Source organism: Ischnura elegans, chromosome 1, assembly GCF_921293095.1.
Source record: "Ischnura elegans chromosome 1, ioIscEleg1.1, whole genome shotgun sequence".
Taxonomy (NCBI): domain Eukaryota; kingdom Metazoa; phylum Arthropoda; class Insecta; order Odonata; family Coenagrionidae; genus Ischnura; species Ischnura elegans.
The window spans coordinates 29,239,546-29,260,671 of record NC_060246.1 but is presented as its reverse complement, the minus strand read 5'-3'; the positions used below and the strand labels follow the sequence as shown (position 1 = coordinate 29,260,671).

At 35.7% G+C, this 21,126-nt stretch overlaps 2 protein-coding genes across 3 annotated transcripts in view; both read left to right on the top strand.

The window, feature by feature from the left end:
* LOC124157778 (kelch-like ECH-associated protein 1B) overlaps positions 1–7,270 on the top strand; it is a 60,813-nt gene extending 53,543 nt beyond the window's left edge. Inside the window, exons 8-11 of the mRNA XM_046532790.1 lie at positions 56–160; positions 2,207–2,412; positions 2,744–2,920; positions 6,078–7,270. Coding sequence (XP_046388746.1) covers positions 56–160; positions 2,207–2,412; positions 2,744–2,920; positions 6,078–6,271 — 682 coding nt within the window. The 3' untranslated portion in view covers positions 6,272–7,270. The remainder of the gene's footprint in view (positions 1–55; positions 161–2,206; positions 2,413–2,743; positions 2,921–6,077) is intronic.
* Positions 7,271–12,785: 5,515 nt separating this feature from the next.
* On the top strand, positions 12,786–21,126 carry LOC124157754. Of its 2 annotated transcripts, none has more exons than XM_046532766.1 (5): positions 12,786–12,880; positions 13,085–13,144; positions 14,565–14,635; positions 14,732–19,873; positions 20,552–21,126. In XM_046532766.1, exons 1-5 carry the CDS (start codon positions 12,876–12,878, stop codon positions 20,698–20,700), a joined length of 5,427 nt encoding a protein of 1,808 aa, XP_046388722.1. In that variant the 5' UTR covers positions 12,786–12,875; the 3' UTR covers positions 20,701–21,126. The 2 variants fall into 2 exon arrangements, with proteins under 2 accessions (XP_046388722.1, XP_046388714.1); XM_046532758.1 differs by having other exon boundaries at positions 20,549–21,126.

The window sequence follows — 21,126 nt, the reverse complement described above, 5'->3', positions numbered from 1 at the left end:
TTAGAATATGATTCTAATTGATTTCCTCATTTAAATTTCTTTTAAAATTTAACAGCCCGATGTCAGTGCCTCGGAATCGAGTTGGAGTGGCTGTTATGGATAGTCTTCTCTATGCTGTCGGTGGCTCTGCTGGGAGTGAATTTCATGCCAGTGTAGAAAGGTATTTTTACATCTCTCTTTTATTAACCATGTTAACATTATCTCTGTGAGGTTACATAATTGCTGCATATGGATTCATCATTATTTTTATAGCTTTGTTACTCTTTTCTTTTTATGATGAAGTTCAATATACTTTTCATTCCTATGGAATACTGCCTTGGTGGCAGCATTTTATACGTATAATTGACCCTTATACATACCTTAAAGTTATTTTATGTTGTATGTATGTACATTTTATATCAATACATATATGTGATACAGCCTTGCAGTAATCTGACATTAATGGTAGTCTGGTTAAGACAGGGACTCAACTTTGTGTTTTCCACTGATTTATTATAGTAAAATACTACCAGTTGTGGTTGTTACACCATCATCGGGTAAACTTACCACTGGAATGGAGTCTATTGAGCCATGGTATTTATATGTGAGGGAGGGATGGGATGGGGTATCAGGGGAGAGTAGGCTTAAGGTGTGGGTCAAGTGGTGGAGGTTGAGGATTCAGGCTTGGGTGAGTATTGTGGAATGGGTGTGGGATCGATAGCTGTGGGGTAATCTTATACTTAGTACTGGTAACCTCACATCAACTAAAGTAATTTCCTCAGCTACAGATTTTTCAATACATGGTTAGAATTAGTTTTCCTTATTTGGTATACAGATGTGTGTCTTTTCTATTCTCATATAATTTGTATAAAGTTTTTGACTACTTGACATGCTATATTGGAAAAATTAATCTTAGTAAGTTATGTAAGGAAATACGATCAATTTGGACTCATGCTTGAGGTAGGTAGATGGAGAGAGTAGGGGTAAAAAAAACTTGATTCCTAAATTAATTTTTTTTTAAATATAAAGGCAAATCATATTTTTTTGTGTACATTTCCAGTAATCTGGAGTAATTTATAATTTGCCTTTGTCAGTATTGCTTCGTTGTCATAACACAGGGATTGCATTTTATGGTGTCTCTAGATCATGAAATATGTATTTATATTATTTTTAGCTAATGTAAGTGATAATTTTGTAGTTTTTCATCGTTAGTTAAGGTAGCATTGTGTTAAACTATTTTGAAGCTTAAGTGGCCATTAGTGACTAAGGGTCCTTAATTAATATGTTTTGAAATACCGAGAGAAATTCTAAGTACAAATGTAGAGTTCCTAAATTCTGGTAATATGTATAACCCAAAAGCTTTGATCACCAATGCATGATTTCTTCTATATACATAGTACTGTCAATATGTATTCTTCATCTTAGGTACCTATTTGGTCATGCATTTAGAAGTATGTCTCATTAACGTTGATGCTTCTACAATTAACTCTTAAGAAATTCTTTCAACAAATTTTTCAGTGTGGCAAAAAAATATCTCACTATCAATATTGCTAGATACCACGGTAGTGATAATAGTGAGTTGTGAATCACGTAGTGAAAATACAAAATATGCCTCGTGTAATTCTGAAAAAATCTAAATCTTGCTGTTAACTAAATTGCCAATCGCAAATCCTATTAAATTTTCAGCATGCTCACATAAAACACTATTAAGTCAGAATTTCATTCATTAGGTGCATAGGTGGATTTCAGGCGATGGCTATGGGACACCTGCTCCCCTCGGACACTTAAAAAATAGACAAGATTTTTAATACAAATATTAATATAATTTATATTTTAATATAAAAGTTTTAAATATTTCCTTATAAATTACTTTTATAAAAAAATTAAGAGTACATCTCGTAGCTGAATCGTTGCTTGTAGATTTTTATCCCAAATATGGGAGGACCTTTTGCCTGACAGTGACCTTCCCCCCCAGGAAATTCCTGGATCCGCCCTTGATTAGGTGGACCTGTTATCACTTTTTGATCATTAAACTTTGTTAGTACATATTTAATGTGACTTTAGTCTAGGAGAGGGAAAGGATGAAAAAATTTAATTATGTGCAATCATAAGTTATGTATTTTATTTCATACATCATCTAATGAATATAGCTATTTTTGTAAGCTTAGTAAAACTTTTCCTTCCCTTTCCTCAATTCTCTTGCACATCTATTCTTTGTGTATCGCAGGTACGATCCAGATGAGGATAGGTGGCAGCCTGTTAGCCCGATGAAAGTACCTAGACTTGGTGTTGGTGTCGCAGTTGTTAATAGATTGTTGTATGCTGTTGGAGGGTTTGATGGAACTAGACGGCTTGCCAGTGCAGAATGCTACCATCCTGAAAATGATGAATGGAATTCTATTGCATCTATGAACACTCAAAGAAGTGGGGCAGGTAATGTAATTTTTTGGCTTTTTTTATTGCAACTCTTGCGTATGTTATGTAGTTTTTTTATGTAAGAGTATGTTCCATGCCATTAATTTAATTTCAATTGTACACATTTTCATGTTAATCAAAGCCAATGCAGTTTCTTTATTAGAATTCTCTTTCTGAGCACTTTTATGGCTTTTTGGCTGTGATTTTTTTCAACTTTAATTTATTTTCCTATTTGGAGTCCCTGTTGTCTAAATGTTACACATACGTGTACTCAAATTATTTATATTTTAGTAACAATGTTTTTTATGATTAATGTTATGGAAAATATTTATATTACTGCACTTTTCAGGTATGGCTGCTTTAAATCAGTATATTTATGTTGTTGGAGGCTATGATGGTAAATATCAGCTTTCTAGTGTGGAACGTTATGATACTGAACAAAATATTTGGGAATTCGTGTCTTCCATAAAGGTGGCTCGATCTGCTCTCAGTGTGACAGTTTTAGATGGAAAATTATATGCCATGGGTAAGTGCCTAACTTTTTTTCATATTTTCTCTCACTAAATTTTCTAGAGTTAGACTAAGAATTAGGTACATTCATTGAGGTGGTTACTGTCAATGGAGATTTTATATCCACATGTGTTTGCAATTAAATAATTAAATCACAAGGATAGAGGAAAGTTGTTTTAGCATAATTTTTCTTTTTTAAATCTGCATCATTTGTCGGAATTGTAATTTTAAATGCAGTAGACTCTCGTTGATACGAACAATGTTATTACAAAGTTCTCGTTTTTATGAAGCAAATCATTGGTCTTGACGAAAAGGCTAATCCCATCTATAGTGAAAAAACATTATTACAAAATGTTTGTCGTTATAAAATTACAAACCTCAGACCTGGTCACAGTAGTTATTAAATGAATTTTATTTTGAAGTTTCTCGGATAAACAATGGCGTTTAGGGGGGTATACACCACACTACATTATAATCATTTCGCTAAGTTAAGGTTTTCTTTGTGCACTTTGCCCAATAGCATCAATTATGGTTCTTTCTTTAATAGGAGATATTTCAGTATCCATGCAACATCATATAATAAGCTTCATTCTTGTGGAATAATGGTGACCCACTAATTACCACGGGTAAATAGGCTGTACAGTAAGTCCTCTTCTTGTGAACACTCCATTTACAAACTTTCAAAGGTACGAATATTCATAATATTCAAGCGTGCCAGAAATTTCAAATTTGGTGCCTTTGGAGTTGGCTGATGCGGCATGGTGTGGCGTAGAGGAACTCATACTTTGGGCACAGTCTGAACAAAGTATCAATTAATCTGTTGTGACGTCAGAAATCGTTCAGTGTTTTGCCCATTCTTCTTTCCTGCGGACAGCAAATTTTTTTCACCTCCAGCTGCGTCGCATGCATAGCTGGATCACTTCACAATCGTGAGTGAATGCAAAATTGCAATGCACTGTTGCATTCTGCATGATAACCACACTTTTTGATGCCTTGCATAGATTTATCAACTTACAAACTAGGTCTTGTAACGCATCTTGTTCATATGTCAAGGACATACAATTAGTGTATTAGTGCATAATTTAATGGTGTATATCATACACATGACTCTGAAGCTATTCTGGAGTGTGACTAGAAGTATAGGAAATTGAAGAGAAAAGGAATTTGGCAAGGTATATTTTTGTGATGATTCCTGAATGAAACTCTCTTACGAAGTTAGTTATTACAAACCTCCGGTTTTTCGGTCCCGGGAACTTAGTAATAACGAGAGTTTGCTATATGCATTTAACATTCATCATCTTGGTTGTGTGAACTAAGAAAGAATCCGTTGTGAGATCAAGTTACTGTGTCGAAATTTTTGCTCTAATTAGATTGGTAAATTTATTTTGTATATTTTCAGTTAGTAAAGTATTTTTTGCATATAAAGAGCGGTATGTATGTTGGTAGATTGAAACATGTCAAAAGTGACCAGCAATGGCCACGAAACATTAGGAAACAAACAAGAAATGTAAACAAGGCACACCCGAAAAACATCATCAACAGATGTAATGACCCGCAAAAGCTTCAATGAAGGAATACAGTGTGTCCTCGTTTAACGTCGTCCCGTTTAACGTTGTTTCACGATAACGTTGTCCAAAAATTGAAACCCTTCATCATTTAACGTCGTTATTGCTTCGCGATAACGTTGTTCAAATAAATGCGCGACGAAAAAAAATGAATGGCGAATAGGACGCAAGCGCATATGATGTACAGTAAATATTGCTATATTAATGCGATTGATAATTTTCGTTCGACAGAAAAGGTTGGCGTGGGTAGCGTATGTTAAATATGCATCTGAGCGAATAATTATCGCCTCATTTACCCATTATCCGTATATTTTTCTGGTGCCAACCGAAAAAAATGTCCACGAAGAAGAGTGGCTATCCTGGTGATTCTTCAGACGTGAAGAAAAAACGGCGATATTAGAACAAAAACTTGGTATTATTAAAATAATTGAACAAGGTGCAACTGCTGGTGAGATCGGTCGAGTTTTAGGTTTGCAGGTCGAATTTTTACAATTAAAATTTCTTCTGTTACTGAAAATATCGATGTTTCGCCATTAAAATACTTTCTTTTTAGTTTTTATGCTTCATTTAATAATGCCCTCTTCCCAGCCTTTTCGTTATGAAAATTCGTTTCGAATGAACCGTTATCATGCTGAAGTGAATATAATCGGTAATGAATGTTTCTCGCGATTTCCGCCGGGTTACAGAATTCATATCATCACGAAAATTGACTCGCCCTTCATCCTCATGCTTCCGAGTGTCGGATTCAGATTTTATTCATTTTGGCCTGATTCAGGTGTCTCCCGATTGGTCACGAAGTCTGCTTAAAGTTACGGCTCCGATAATTGGCCTCCTTGGATTCTCGCCCGGGAAATTCTGGATTCTTTACGAAGAAATGGATTGTTAGGAACCAATTTTAATTTTTTACATTGTTTCTTATGGGAAATGCTGCATCGTTTAACGTTGTTTCGCTTAACGTCGAGTTTTTCAGGAACGAATCAACAACGTTAAACGAGGACTCACTGTACTAGTAAATGAAATTTACAATAAACGGAAAAATAATGACACGAGGTCTCAGGTGTTGTGAATGAAAGCACACACAAAGTTATGTATAGTAGACGGTAGAGCTCAGACACCGGCTGCCAAAGCTCCAGCAATGGTAGGGGGTGTGCAAAATTGCCCTGAAGTTAACTGTGTGAGGGAAGTTTTATGAAAAGTACATCGCCTAGCAGGTGGTAGCTGTGGCTGCCAATGACACTTCTTGGATTAGCGTGCTTATTTCCCCTTCTTTCCCCTCTCCTGCCTTTCTTGTTTTTGAAGTGGTGGAGTTGGGATCTTCGCTTGTGGAGGCTACTAGAATATATTTAATCGTGAAAACTATTTAAATTCCTGAATATTCAAAATTATGTGCAAATTGGCATTCCCAAACATTCTGTAAAAATAAAGATGAAGTGACCTCGTTCTATCTTCACTTCAACGAGACCCCCACTGGGTGAAAGTGTAATCACAAAGGTTCTTTGTCTCTCTCAGGGAAGCATATGAGTTTAGTGTATGACATATGTATGCTGTACATAATTTTAAGGACTGTTAATTCTTCAAATATTTTTTCAATACGATCTCTAATTGTAGGAGGATATGATGGCCAAACATTTTTGTCTGTTGTTGAGGTGTATGACCCTGTGCGGGATGAATGGACAGAAGGGCTACCTTTGACTTGTGGACGATCTGGTCATGCATCTGCGGTCTCTTATCACCAGTGTCTCATTCATGCTGATCAAGAGAATGCCTCTGCATCTGGTATAATGTCAAAGACTTGTAAATGAGTTCAGTGTCAAAATATGGAATGTTTGGTGTTACCCTGTTTGTCTGTTGGACATATTTGAGATGACATTACATAGTAGCTGTTGTGCTTCGATTGATGTTCGTCAAGATTGTTGTGCAATTGTGCGATATAAGAATGAAATCGTGAATGTATGTTCTATCTCTAAGAAATGATCAACGGATTCCTGCCAAACATTTGCTTCCTCCTAGTCTACTATTGAAAAACTTTTTTATATTGTATAGTGAAAATGACCAATCATATCTACAGATTATTTTATTTTTACACCAGTGATGAAATATGTGCCAATGTACAATAATTCACTCATTAATCATCGCTCTTAATATGAAAATCATTTTAAACAACCAAACTTCATTCATACTGTTCTTTGTTTTTACTGAGAAGTCCATAAGATGATACTTCCTGTATTGAATTCTGTAAATATTTGTATTGAGCCCTCACTATCTGATAAAAAGTATCGGAATCCAACCAAATCTATGGTATAATATTTGATGGTGTGCTAATCATACATTTAGTTTGTATGAAGAATTTTAGTTCATGGAAAGGATGTAACAAACAACTCGGTAGTTTGAACTTCAAATTTTAAAATGAGAAAATGCTGATCATTATAAGTAATGATGGCATATTTCATATTCGAGAAGTAGCATTTGTCATTGTTAAAAGATGTGTTATTGTAAATCATATAGGAAAAGTGAGTAATCATAAAAATCATTTACATGCCCATTACTTCAATTGCTGTTATATAGTTCACCTTTTAGCCCAGTACCATTATATCATGTGTTTTATTGTAAATGGACCACAAACATTGGCATTAACCTTTCGTAATCATGCATGCATGATTTTACATAGTGCACAATAAGATGTGAAACTGGATCCCTAAAAACTATTTGGCTGTGATATTTGTTTGGGACCAGGGTAACTACAGTTGCTGTATTTTCAGTCTTGTTTTTGTTTCACATTTGAAATAAATATAGTTCAAGGACTTGTGAATCACTAATTCTTTGTTACCTTAGTTTTTTAAGCATGTTCCTATTTTATATTGATTGTTATGGATAAGAAAGATTATTATGCTAAATTAGACCAAACTTGGTATTTTGTACCTTTGTCTTTAGTGTCGTCATATAGTTACAATGCACTTGTGTCATTATCAATAGGGGATGAGGTTTAGTTGTTGTAATTACCAGCTTTTAAAACCTATTTTTATGCACAATAGGTGGATAAAAAATCATTTTTTTCCTAATCAATCTGCAGCCGCAGTTTTAAGTTAGCTGGTGGTCCTTATGAACCACATTTTTTTTCACTTGATCAAACCATATCTTCTGGTTGCACTTTTAATCAAGAAGATTAAATATGTAATAGTGTAATGACATATATGTCGTAATATGTACAAGCAATAGTGCGTTGAATTCAGAGAACGATTTTTAGTTTGCAAAATTTGGTAAAAAATACCAATAGTATAAAGAAAATTTTTTCTTAGTGTTATGAATATCTATTCAACAAACTGCACAGCCAGGAATTAAGGCTTGGGGGGGTTTAGGTGCAACTACCTAATACCGGGGTGTGAGATGGTGTGGGATACCCACCAGGATAAGTGATAGGTGCGAGATTAATAAATTATGGAATTTTAAAATAAACTGTTCAAAATGGTGAGTTTTACAGCTTTCTGAGGGATATTTTATTAATCCTTACACTATTCTATAAGTAATATCAATCCTTTTAAGTAAAATGGATTAAATTTAAATATTTCTCTGAGCTCTGGGTTTTAACCCCCAAACCCCCCCCTTGCTGCGCCACTGCCCCCCCCTTGCTGCGCCACTGCCCCCCCCCTATCTCCACTCCCTCCAAAGATCATTTATGACCATTTCCTTGTCTGGTTGGGAGTGTTATTCCTTTTGCCACCGTGCACCAAATTTTGCAGTTAAGTTGGTTTCTCTGTACCTATTTTTAGATCTTCATAAACCCATGTGTATGTATTTCATCTTCATAAATGGCTATTTAAATTGGGACTTGATGGTTTCTTAAATAATTGCTATAGAATTTTACTTCTTCTGTTTTTCATCTGTATTGTTCAGTTTATTTCATTTGCTATTTACAATTGGAAACTTAGCTGTAATTGGAAGGAATTGACCAGTTGCTGATTTTACTTTTCATGAAGGATTGAGAATTGGAAAAATCAAATACTTAAGTTTCTGTCTAACTTTAACGTTGAGTATAATGATATATGGACCCTAAGTATGCAAGAGTGTGAAGCCTATTGCCTCTACAGCTGGCAACATGGAGCAAGTTCATCTCTGAGTCAGAATGAGCTTTGATAAAATTTCATACTTGATGCCTCTGGCCAGGTAATCTTGGTCCCTTATCAAAATGAATATCAGATCAATTGCACTGTAGGGAAATTGCTGTTTCTATGGAAAAAGTTAAAGACCTGTTGGGAAAAGATATAGAATAAATTGAATGGATCTAGAATAATAAATGTTGAGGCTATGTGCCTAATAGGCCACTATAAGCATAAACACTTGAGTACTAATTCCTTCTGCAACAGCTAAGTTTCTGGCGGGAGTGATATAGTGATGCCCACTAGGAGAAGAATTTCAGGACTGCTGGCAGCCACTGCAACTAGAGGCCGGCAATGTCCACTTTTGGGTGCCTCTAGTGGCCCACTGTAAGCCTGGCCCTTTTGTATTGAGTGTTATCCTGGTGCTTTTTGGTTCATATATATTTTTGCAAGCAGGAAAGTTATGCTACTTTTTTGATAATAGGTGCTATAGAATGCCTGTTGTAAGAGTGCCTGCTTGCCTTTCTTGCATTAGCTCGGTTTCACTCTTGGGTTAACAGCAGATCCGGATGCAGTGTCACATTTAGGTTTAGCTCTAATATCCGACACCCCTTACACCTTGCCACATCTTGGCGTGGGACCCAGTCATCATGGGAAGTTGCACGTGTAATGTAAAATGTTGCTGCCATTTCTGGCCAATGGGAAGATGCCGAGAGGGTCACGAGAAGTGGCTTGGAGGGTGGAGGGACTGGAGGATTTTTTTTTTTTAAGTGTTAAACCAGACATCCAACTTGCTATCTTACGGTGCCTTCTCCGAACCTGGCCCTTCTATTAAGTTCAATGCCCACCCTGTTTCATTATTGTAATCAACAGTTGCAAATCAGCATATTGAGCTCCATATCTGGCTCCCATTTCAAGCAAGATAGACTGGTTGGAAATTTGTGATAGGAAATGGATTCAATTAGAGGAAGCCAGTGGTTGCCCTCACAAAAGCCTCAGGTAACTTTTGTTTTTATGGTGTAAATATTAGAGATGTGCGAATAGTATCCGCGAATACTCGAATACCTCGAATATTAGAAAGTATTCGATATTCGAGGTTTCGAATAATTATGCGAAAAGTGCCGCCTCGAATACCTCGAATACTTTGAATTTCGCGTCATACACTGTCGCACGCACGTCGTTGGTAGTTGACTCGGAAAAATGTAGAGAACTGTAGTCATTTAGTGCTCGCAGCGCCGTTTTACGCAAGTTGACGAATTACATCAAATTCGTGGATTTTAGCGGTGAAAAGAGTTCGAAGAGGGGAACCGAAAATGGTCGGGCGAAAAAATCCGAAAATCCCCGATTCACCCCACCAGGAGAACCTCAGTGCCGTGGGATAGCAACCTTAGGGCATTTCCCACGATCCGCTATCCCCCTCCATTCAGCACTTGCCTCAACCACTCTGACGCTTTCCTCTTCTCCGAAATCAAACAAAAGGTCCCAGCTCTCGCAGGGATCGCATTACGAAGACCCCTGCTTCGTAAAAAATATCGAGTTACGAGAACAATAAAAACGTGTTTCACGCCCTCCCCCCTTTTTTCACCCACTGACCTTTTTCTGGCTACCTGCTTCGAAGTTCCCCATTTCTGGAGGTCAACAGCTGTGTGAGTACCGTGGGATACTTACATTAGCGCATCTCCCAAGATCCGATATCCCTCTCCATTCAACACTAGCCCCCTTTCTGAGGCTTTTCTCTTCTTCGAAATAAAAAAAAGGTCACAGCTCGCGCAGGGATCATATTACGAAGACCTTAGCTTCGAAAAAATACCAAGTCACACGAGAACAATAGAAACGTGTTTCCGGCCCTCCCTTTTCTCCCCCACTGACCTTTTTTTCCTACCAGCTTCGAAGTTCCCCATTTCTGTGGAGGTCAACCGCTGCATGAGTCATCTATTAGCACAAAAGGTGTCTAAGAATGACTTTCGTCAATTGATGTTACACCTTTATTGAGTTGAAATATTAGTAATGTTCGCGTGATTTCGAAAAGAATAAGACCAAACACGACGTATTTCTGAGTTTATTTAAGCATTTTACGCAAAGAAATAAATGTCAAAATACGACGTAGACAGCATTCTGGCGAAACTCGATATGAGCAGCAGAGCTTCTCGGAAGTTGCGGTATTTTTTTCCGAAAATATATATCAAGTTACAATTTATGAGTGGTGCTATAAATGTTTATTGTTACAGTCCCAGACAAAGGGATATTTTCTCAGAATATTTGGTTTCTCCCTGATAGCAATTCCAATTCATCTTCTCATCTCGTGAGAACTCCCAAAGATGGACTGAAAATAATTGAAGAAAATCCGGTGGAAAAGAGCTTGTATTTTGCAAAATGCCACAGATTGTCAGCTAGCACTTGGCAGCAAGAGTGGGGGTAAAGCGATGTTAGTTGAATAAATAATATGCCCAATTGTTTCCATAAAATTAAAATATTCATTAATCAGCTAAATATCCTGTTCGAATCATTTAAAGGAAATCAAAATTACTCCCCAAAATCTTGTGTTGCCTGCTGCATAGGCAGCCGAGTCAAACATACCAGATTTCATCATTTAGTATTCGAGGTATTCGAAATTCGAGGTATTCGAATATTCGAGCAATGATTTAATATTCGAATTCGATATTCGAATTCGAGAAATCTGCTATTCGACCCATCTCTAGTAAATATGTTAGTTCAATATGTAAATAAAAAATTCTAGTTTTGTAATTTAGATTTTATTGTAAACTATTGTTCCAGCTGTCTGCATTTTCTGTTTGTTTTTCATAGAGGGGGTAATGGGAACAGGGAAAATGAATAAATGTCCTCAGTCTTGCATTGGGGAACATGCAGCTGTCAGGAATTCGTAGCACTAAAAAGGCAGGTTGGGCTCTTGAAATATAGGAAGTTTCAATAATAGGGTGGTTTCCAATAATTTTTTATTGCCTAAATCGAAAGATTAATACAGGAGTAATAATTATTACTCCTGGAGTACTTATTTCACCTAAAATCTTTTAGATTTTTAAATAACTATATCTATTTTTTGTGATTAAATAAAAAGTGAAATTTTCAAGGGTGCGAAAACCCGACGCGATGATGAATGCTGGTAAAAGCCCATGTGAAGTCATTCTGGTTCCGGCTGCTGATGTGTGAGGCCACCTTGGTGCAAGGCTATCAACGCCGCTACAATGCAGGCTGGTAGCAGGTAGCGCTTGCCTTAAATAAGGATTATTAATACCCTGTCAAACAAAGTAAACTTTCTGACCTTAGCCAGTTTTAATAAGTGATTATTAAGACGTTTCCCTGAACTCTGTGCCTCATGCATGCATTGGTAAACTCAGACGATGTAAAACTCCTATCTACTCGTATAGAAACTAGGTCCCTGTGACGTCATGTGGAGTGGCATCACATGGGCGCCAATCTGGCCTTTTTCGAATGAGGTTAAAATTGACGGTTGCCATTCGTCTAAACTGGGATTTCTATAACGAAATAATTTGTATATTATGAAAACAGTAATGGTGGGTAACGAATCGCAATCAATGCCTTTCGTTTTCTTCGATGAAGGAAACTATCCTAATCCTTTCAAATCTTGATGGATATATGCTGCCATTCATTCATTAGGGTGCATTTTGAGGTGGAATATTCAATTCCTATCCATCTAGGTATTTAACCAGGTTTGGAATACTGACTAAATAATCGATATTTAAATTGTTGCACACTATGCAGAGCAACCATTCTTCTTGATTGATTGAATTATTAAAAATTACTATTTATTCCTTAGAATCATATGATTAATGCATGCATGCATTAATGAATTATATAATATTCAATGCATAATTGCAATGGCTAATTAGGCTTATTACATACTGAAAGTTTCAATGTTTCTTTCCAAATAATGATGGGTATCTCCTGATATGAATTTATAGGCAGCATTAGAGTAGTCATATAAAACTCACCTGGATTAAAATCTCATTCTAAAGTTTTACATGCAGGGTTCATTGAGTACATGTTCAAGTTTGGCGCGTTTTTCGCCTGTCAGCGACTTCCTCTCGGAAGCTTATAAAGTCATAAGTAGTACCCATTTAAAAAATTGTATTAGATTGTACGCTATTTTTGCTTTTGATATTTTTTATGATTGCTAATATTTTGAACTCACTAAAATAATATTTTTATAAGCTAATAACTGTGAATAGAATCTATAACTTTTGTTTTGACTAATAAGTAACCCTTGATTTTCGAACTTTTGAACAGAGGAAAGTGTCAACAAGAGAATTGCTTTGATTGATTTTGGAAATCAATGAAGTAAGTAATTGAAGTTTTTGATGTTTTTATATGTTTACAATTGTGATATTTAATCTTAATGTCTAAGTTATCGTATTTCGTAATATGTACGCAGTAATGTTATTATATCACCATTTTATTTCTACCGAGTAGATTTTACTTTCGTATCTTTACCAGATTGAATTTCCTGAGACTTATGTCGTTTTGATTGTATTTTATTTTCAGAATGGACAGAAGAAATCCACCTTCAGCCACCAATTGTGCCGCGAGCCCAGACAGAGCTAGGTAAACATATTTGTTTTTTCACGTCTAGGTACGTAAGTTACGGATGGCATTTGACCCTATTTTGTGGCTTTTAGCCTCGTACCATGCTTATAATTAACGCCAATTATCACCTGCCATATGCAGCTGCTATAAGTCCTTCATTCACCTTTCTGTCCGTTTTCTTTGCTTTGATAAGTATGCTCATCTGCCCAATGTATACCTCATTTTGCCTGTTTTGATAAAGCGTTCTTCATAGAAGGCCAATTGCTTCCCGGGTACGTTTTTTCACGTGTTCAATTCGACTTCACCCATATGCTCCTCTGATTTTCATTATACTCTGTCAAAAATCGTCCGTGTGAATATATTTCATGCATGTGATTTCATGCTGATGGTCCTAATTGTTAGTACAAATAGGTGGTTATTTGGTAAAGTCAATTTGATTGGGATCTGGTTGGGCCAATGCCTCATCTACACCTTTAATTCTAATGAAGCTAGCCTGCCTTAGCATTTTAAATTTACACTATGGTATCGTTTAAAAAACATGCAATCCTGGCCAATTATCATGAGTAGTACCTGGTAGGATATTTCATGAAACTCAAGGAAATTCCGTGAATTTGAGCATACTTAAATGAAAATTGAGTGGTGTAGAGTAAAGAATGGTATTCAAGAAATTTGCTTTTAGTAATATGCATAGTAAACTACAGCACTTCTCTTTTTTTAATATCCCCGAAATCAAAATTTGTACCACCATAATGAAATTCTGGTAATTACTCATTAGAATGTTTTAAGATGACTTTTCTTGCAAAATATGTATTCACATGAACCTCTCTTACATTCCTCTATCATTTTTTTTTAACTACATGTTGGTGGGTCAATAACTCTATTAAATTAAATCAATGTTCAAGAAGCAGAATAGCTATTTTAACCCTTTTGCTGCTATGAACGTATCTGCTACATTCACCCGGTAGACTGCGGCAAACACAGCTCCTACATTTGCTATGGTCATCCCTCTCCATGTTTCCAGACTTTCTCTTTTTCCTGGAATGCTATTGCCATCCATGACAATCAATGAGGAGGAGAAACCGAGGCAGGATGTATTCCCAAAAAAGAATAAGTTTAAGAATATACATTAGGCATATAATGTAGGCAAAAATAGATGATGACATAATTCTGCTTTTATGTAAACTGAAAGTAAAATACTTCTTTTACCTGAAATTGAAAAGCCATAATTTAGCCCATTGAATTTCAAGAGCTGGTCCTCAATGTAGAGTACAGGCATTATTTTCCTCCAGCATTAGTTGGAAAAATTTTAGCTAGATTTTTCAAAAACTAGTTTTCTTAGGGCTAACTGACCTGCAAACAAAGTTTGTATTAAAAAATATCATATCTATATCTATATACTGTTTGGAAACATTATCTAATCTCATATTTTGTTATCTAGGATAAATATGAATGGAAGCCAATTAGAGACCCTTCAATCTTTGAACAAAACTATTCTGTTTAATACCTTAGGTTTGTATTATAATTTTTCATTATGAAAATTACCTGATCATTTAAAATTATTGGCATTAATTAATTTATCTGGTGTATCTTTTGTGCAAATGACAGATGGTCAATGCAAGATGAATGAAGTTGATAACATGATGTTACATGTCTCAGACAGTGATAAAACATTAAACAAAACTGAAGAAGAACATCATACATGTAAAAACAAATCTGAAAATTATTCCTCTCCCATGTTAAATGAAGAATTTGACTGTGGTAGAATCAGCCCAATACAAGCTGAGGATGTGCATCCAATTAATGATGACTTTCACAATAGTGCAATGGGACTGGAAAAGAATAAGGAAACGGAAATAATTGAGTTTAGACAAGAAACGGGTCCACATCAGGGCCCATCATGTTCTTCAGGTCTTCTCGATAACCACTCTTCTTACAATATTCTCGGACAATATCATAAATTTGCGTTTCAAGGTGCAGATCAATGTTCTAATAGGAAAGAGTCTATATTGTGTAGTTATAAAGTTGATTCTGATGACAAAATATCTATTCCCACTACCCACAAGGACCACAAAAACTCTGCTGAAGATATTTGTAAAATAGCCTCTCAAAATGCAGTCAAGAGACCCACTCAATTCTCCTATGGTGTATCAATATTTGATAAAAATATCTCAAACCTGGAGCTAATGGAGTCTCATTCTATGTTACGGCATGTAAAGAATAGCAGGGAAACTGAAATGACTGACCCTGACAGGGAAACTAAAAGTAGATTGGGCATCATTAGTGACAAAGAGTGCAAACCTTCTGTAATTGGAGAAGGTATGTTATATTTTGGTGGCTCAGAGCCTTTGGAAAGAAATTTTCTTGCAGGGGTCTCATGGAAAACAGGAAAGGAAATATCCACTCTTGGAGAAAATCTAATGCCATATCACAGTCCTACTGTTCAATCCATTGCTGATAATCTGCATCAGAGGTGGTTAAAAAATGTCAAGAAAGTGAATTTGCCTAATGAGTCAGCATATGAGAAACAATTGGAAAATCAAGGAACTGAGTCTGTGCCAATTTTAATGAATAATCTGAGAAAATCAGGCTGCCCTGACTTGCAAAGAAGTCTACCACACCACACTCATTCATCACCAGTAGCAAAAGAGGATAAGTATTTATGCAAAATGGAAAAAGGTGTTGAAGAGAGAGTATGTACCAGAGAAAGTTCTCAGGTTGGTAGGATGTCAACAATGGAGATACTCCCCAATAGGGAAAGTATGGAATCAGATCAGAAAGGAAATTGCTCTGGACTCGATAATGGGAAGAAGGCAGAACAAATTGGTCACTGCTATAATATGGTTGAAACTACTAACTTTAATCAGGAGATGAACGATAAAGTTAGTGATGGAATAAAAGCTGTGGAAGAGTTGAATGTACTAGGAGAAAAAGCAATGGAGAAAAGTATTCCATTGAATTATTTTAGAAAGATGGAAAATGTTGCTATGGAAGTACCATGCATTCATAGCAAGGCTGGAAAGCAACAATTTGTAAAGGAAAATCATAATGAGATAAAGAGTGATGGCCAATTTCCTCCTATCCAGTACAATTCTGATATTTTGAGTGGAAAAGACTGTGGTGAAGAGATGGAAAATGTCTCAAAAATTTTAGAGAAAAATGAGGCTGGTGCTGCGGAGCCACCAAAAATATATTTGAAAGATGATATCGATATGGATGTCTCAATGAAAGACAATGATTTGAAAAATGAAATTGAGAGTCTTGTGGATGGTATCATGGCAAAAAAAGAAGCTGAATTGTTTGCAATCGAATGCTCCTTTATGAAAAGAAGTGATGAAACATTTGAGAAAAATTATGAAGAGCACAGAGGTGAACCGGAGGACATGGCAGCTAGAGTGAATTCAAATGAAGAAGTTGTGAAAAAAATTGGGCCAGTCTTGATCCATCTTGGGATGAAAGATCATGAAGGAGAGGAAAAATCCTCAAAAGAGAAAGAAGTCAGGCATCAAGGTATCCTGGAAAGAAGTGATGAAGTATCAAGTGGAGAAAAAACAGAAATGGGTGGTATTTTAGTTGTAAATCAGCCAAGAAAAAGTAATTGTGAAAGAATTGAGTTATCTATGGGAAGCCAAAGAGATGAGCATTCTGAGGAATCTCCTGGAAAAAGTTCTAATGTCAATATGCGTGAACCCAATAAGGATGTAGAAGCCTATCAGTTTGAGAATATGGAAATATTAGTTGGCCAAGTAAATGAGCAGTTATTAAGTGATGAAGAAATGAAGGCTCAAGTTTGGGAAGAGATTGATAGAAAGTCTCTCAATATCCCTTTATCTTCCGGTGAAAATTATTGCTCTAATGAATTGAAGGCGACATTTGTCTCAGTACTCCCTGAAAATGCAAATGATATGTGCGTAAAAAAGGATACTGTGACTAGTGCATCTATGAAGCAAAAGGAGGCCTATCTTGGGGAATGTATTGGGGTAATAGACACTGAAAATAGTATCCCTGAAAATACAAAGACACCTTATGTTGTTATGATATTGGCTGATAAAGGTCCCTCTAAAAATTTCATTGAAACAGTTTCAGGAGATAAAGACACTCTTGACAAAACTGTTTTGCCTGATACATATTCCCTGCAGAGGTTGGTACCCAAGAAAGTGGAAATAAACACTAATCGTTGTGGTGCTGAGGTTTTTGAGGCAATTGGAAATGAATTTTCAACAAAGACTGCCACTGGGCCAAATGACGAAGAGGATAATAGAAATCACCTACCTGTGCATGATGTTGAAAGAGTTGCCCCTGTCAAAGAGAAAATCGTTTTGATGCAGAAGGAAAGCCGTTTTAATGAGACCCAATTCATAAGCGAGAAAGGTGAAATCATCTCTGAAATGGCAGGTGTTGATAAATGCTCTGTAGACAATACCAGCAATTTTAATGCAGAGGGCTTCAAAATTACTGGGCATGAAAATTGTATTGATAACCAGAAATCAGATGCCCATATTAATGATAATAATGATGGAGAGGTTATTGAAACTAAAAATATGGGTGGTGATGCAAATAGCAGTCTCTCCAAATCACAAGTTTCTTCACATGGTGTGGATACCCTTAAACCTAATATGGAAAATAAAATTCCGGGTGAAAAAGATGGTGTCATGTTGATGAGTAGCTCTGTAAATTTTGATTGTGTGAAGAATGATGTTAAATTCTGCAATGAAAATTTAGAAAACAATAGAAAGGAAAGCGTCAGATCTCAGGCTGTCAATGAAATCTGCAGGGAATTTGATTGTGGTAAATCCATTTTAATGGATGAGTTACAAGTGGAGGAGTGTAATGAAAAGCTAGGTCAAACTACTTCAATAAATCGGCAACCAGATGAATTACCTGTCCAAATTTCCTGTGCGAAGGAAAATAATTTTGGTGAAGAAAAGGAAATCAATAACGATACATTTAGCTTGAATAGATCACAAGAAGTAAAATCTGCCCTCAGCCAGTATTACCATGATGATGGAAAAGTTAGTGGAAAAAATGATGCAGAAAATGAATTAATTGTTCCATTAAATCTTTATGCAAATGAATTTTCTCGGAATGATACTCTGGGATCGGATAAAATGGATATTAATGGGGTTCAAAAGATGAATGTGGACCATGAAGGCAGTTGGTTTTCACCTCAAAAAAAGAAGGATTATTTGATTTCTGGTATTGAGCTTATCAGAGATTATTCAGTGGATGACTCTCAATTTTTAGAGGATCCGAATGGGATTGAACTCTCATTAGAGGGTGATAGAGCTGAGGATGATGTACGGGAAGAAATTCAAAATATTGAGGAAAATTTGAAGCCCACCCCTTGTTTTATGTCTCCAGAATTTTCTGTAGCTGGAAAATTTCTTCATGCTCAGCCAACTTGTTTAATTTTAGAGGAAGTAAATGGAGATGATGATAATTTAAATCATGCATCTGCCTCAGAGCTATGTTTTAATGCCAAATATGAGAATGTTGAAAGTGATGATATAATCAGAAACCAATCTACCTTTGGGCCTTTGAGTTCTCCTCAGGATGTTAAATTATTGAGTGAATCACCTGTCATGAGTTTTTCAGATGCCAGTAATTTTGAATGTGATGAAGACCACATAACTGGCTCAGGGGAAAATTCAGGATCATCACCATCATCAGCTTTTTATAATAAGGGTAACTTTATATCACATCCATTGAATGGTCCCAATCATGATAAGTTTGATTGTGTTGATTGTTCACCCAAGCAAAATGGTTTCGGTTCTCTTAATGCTATTCAAGACAAAGGTAATGCCATAAGTCTTACAAAGGATACATATGCAGAGGAAGATAAGGCTGAATATGGCACTAAAAATGAAGGTGATAATGCAAATTTTGTGCATGAAAATGGAAGCTTAAGGAATAGCCATCCTCAGGAGCTTGATATACATCCTGTTAAAAAATATACTGCAGACAATTTATCGGATGCAGTGACAAAATCGTTTGTGAATTTTGAAAGAAAGCTAATAGATGATGAAGATCATCAGGTTGTACCAGATGGAACTGAAGAGATTCCAGTGGAAGGAGATCAGATGCCAACTAAAGATGAAATATCACTTGTAAAGTCAAAAACAGCCGAGAGTGATACAAATGGGATGATCAAGAACAGTGGTATTTCCGATGGCTCCACATTTTCTCTGGATATGTACATAGAAAATGTTCTCGATAAGCACCTGCCCCCTGAAAATAAATCTTACTGTGAATGCTCACAATTTGTTGACACAGGTTGTCAAACTCAGCTATGTGGACTCCTGAATATTATTCATTCTTGTGATTGCTTGGCTAGTACTTTGCTCCCTGTAAGCAATTTGGAGCACTCAAAATTTTCTGGAAGAAAAAGAGAACTTCAAGCTTTAAATTTAGAGACTTTGGTCCCTAAGAAGAAAAAAATGAAACCATTTAGTGAAGATATCACAAATGAAATTCTCATAAATGACATCTTTCCAAAGTGTGATGATGACTTGGGAAAGAAACATATATTTAATCATAAGAAACAATCTTCATATTTATGTATTGAGAATGACTCAGTTGCAGAAAATGTTGTTGAAAATATTGGATTGGAGACTTCTTCAAAAAATGTTGCTCAACTTGCAAAAATATCATCTGAAAATGATTGGGAAGAGGTTTGTGATGCATATGATGGAGTGGGGAAGAAAGAACATGTCGACCAAAAAGTTCCTCATGTGGAAGTCTTACATACAGGTACTTTATGTAAAATTAAAGTTATATAATTTATTTACCTAAAACTTCCTTAAAATACGGAGTAAATAAATGACATCTTTACCTAAAACTCTTCCCCAGACACCACAAAAATCTTTGAAATTTTTTCTTTGCACAAATGAATTGATTTTAAATGGAAATCAATTTTGTAATGTGAACTTTTGAAACTAATGATCGAGCTCAAATATGGATAAAGAAATAAAAGGCAGTCATATATTTGTCCCTATATTTTAGGATTACATGTAAGTGTCATAGGGGAGGGGAGAAGATAATGGAGATCATGCATTGTTTTAAGGGAGGTTGCTTGATGAATTAAAGAAAAGAATTGTGTGAGGGGGAATGGGAGTGTAGGTTTAAGCACTAGAAGTTGTGTGCTGGCTTTCACATGAATTTATTGTAATAGGTGGCTTACCTATTACAATGATGATAATATGAGGGAGCCTCAAAACTGGTAATATTCATAGAACACTGAATTTTTGCGATAAGTATTTCAATACCAGGAAAAAATATTATTCTGTGCTCAAGTTGTTTTATCATGTAGAAGTATTGAGTCACTGTTTTTAATCTTAGTTTTTGGTATTTGTGTCATTATTTTCTGGTGCTGATTTTGATGATAATTGAAGAAGTGCTTTTTCTTCCAATAATTTCTATGCTTAGAAGAAAGGGCACCTGAGTCAAGTGGAAGTATTCAAGATATTGATCCTGAATGTCTCTCTTCATATCCAAAGAAAAATTATGGTGTGTCTAAAATTCTTAGGCTTGGCCTGTCCAAACGGGCTAAGCTGCCTCGTCTTCACCAAAAGAATTAAGGGCTGGCATATACTTTTCTTCAAAAAGGAATGTGTTTGTTTTTATTCTTTATTGAGAAGCTGTTTTCAGTGTTTCATCTTTGCAAAAATTGTGTAAATTGTTGAAGTTTTTGTGATGAAATAGTTTTATTTCATGAATCTCTCTTAATTCAGAGAATAAGTGCATTTGTTGTGGCTTAGGTTATTATAACTTGAAAATTTTGTTTAAATGTATATCTATTATTTTAAAGATATTTCTCAAACTGTGATTAGTGAAAAGTAATTATTACTTTCTTTTGTTATTTTTCATGTACCATGAGTGTTAGTTGTTCTTTGTTAGTTCTGTTATCTTAAATGGATTGATTGCATTAAATTTAGTCTTTTCTCTTGCATATGGAAATGTATGCATACCTATTATGTGTTGATCAATAAAGTTAATTAAGGGAA

Excerpts from the sequence above, each read along its gene's own strand:
- LOC124157754 (XM_046532758.1), top strand. Across the intron at positions 13,145-14,564 it reads GCGAGCCCAGACAGAGCTAG|GATAAATATGAATGGAAGCC; the intron begins GTAAACATATTT and ends TTTGTTATCTAG. Across the intron at positions 14,636-14,731 it reads TATTCTGTTTAATACCTTAG|ATGGTCAATGCAAGATGAAT; the intron begins GTTTGTATTATA and ends TGCAAATGACAG.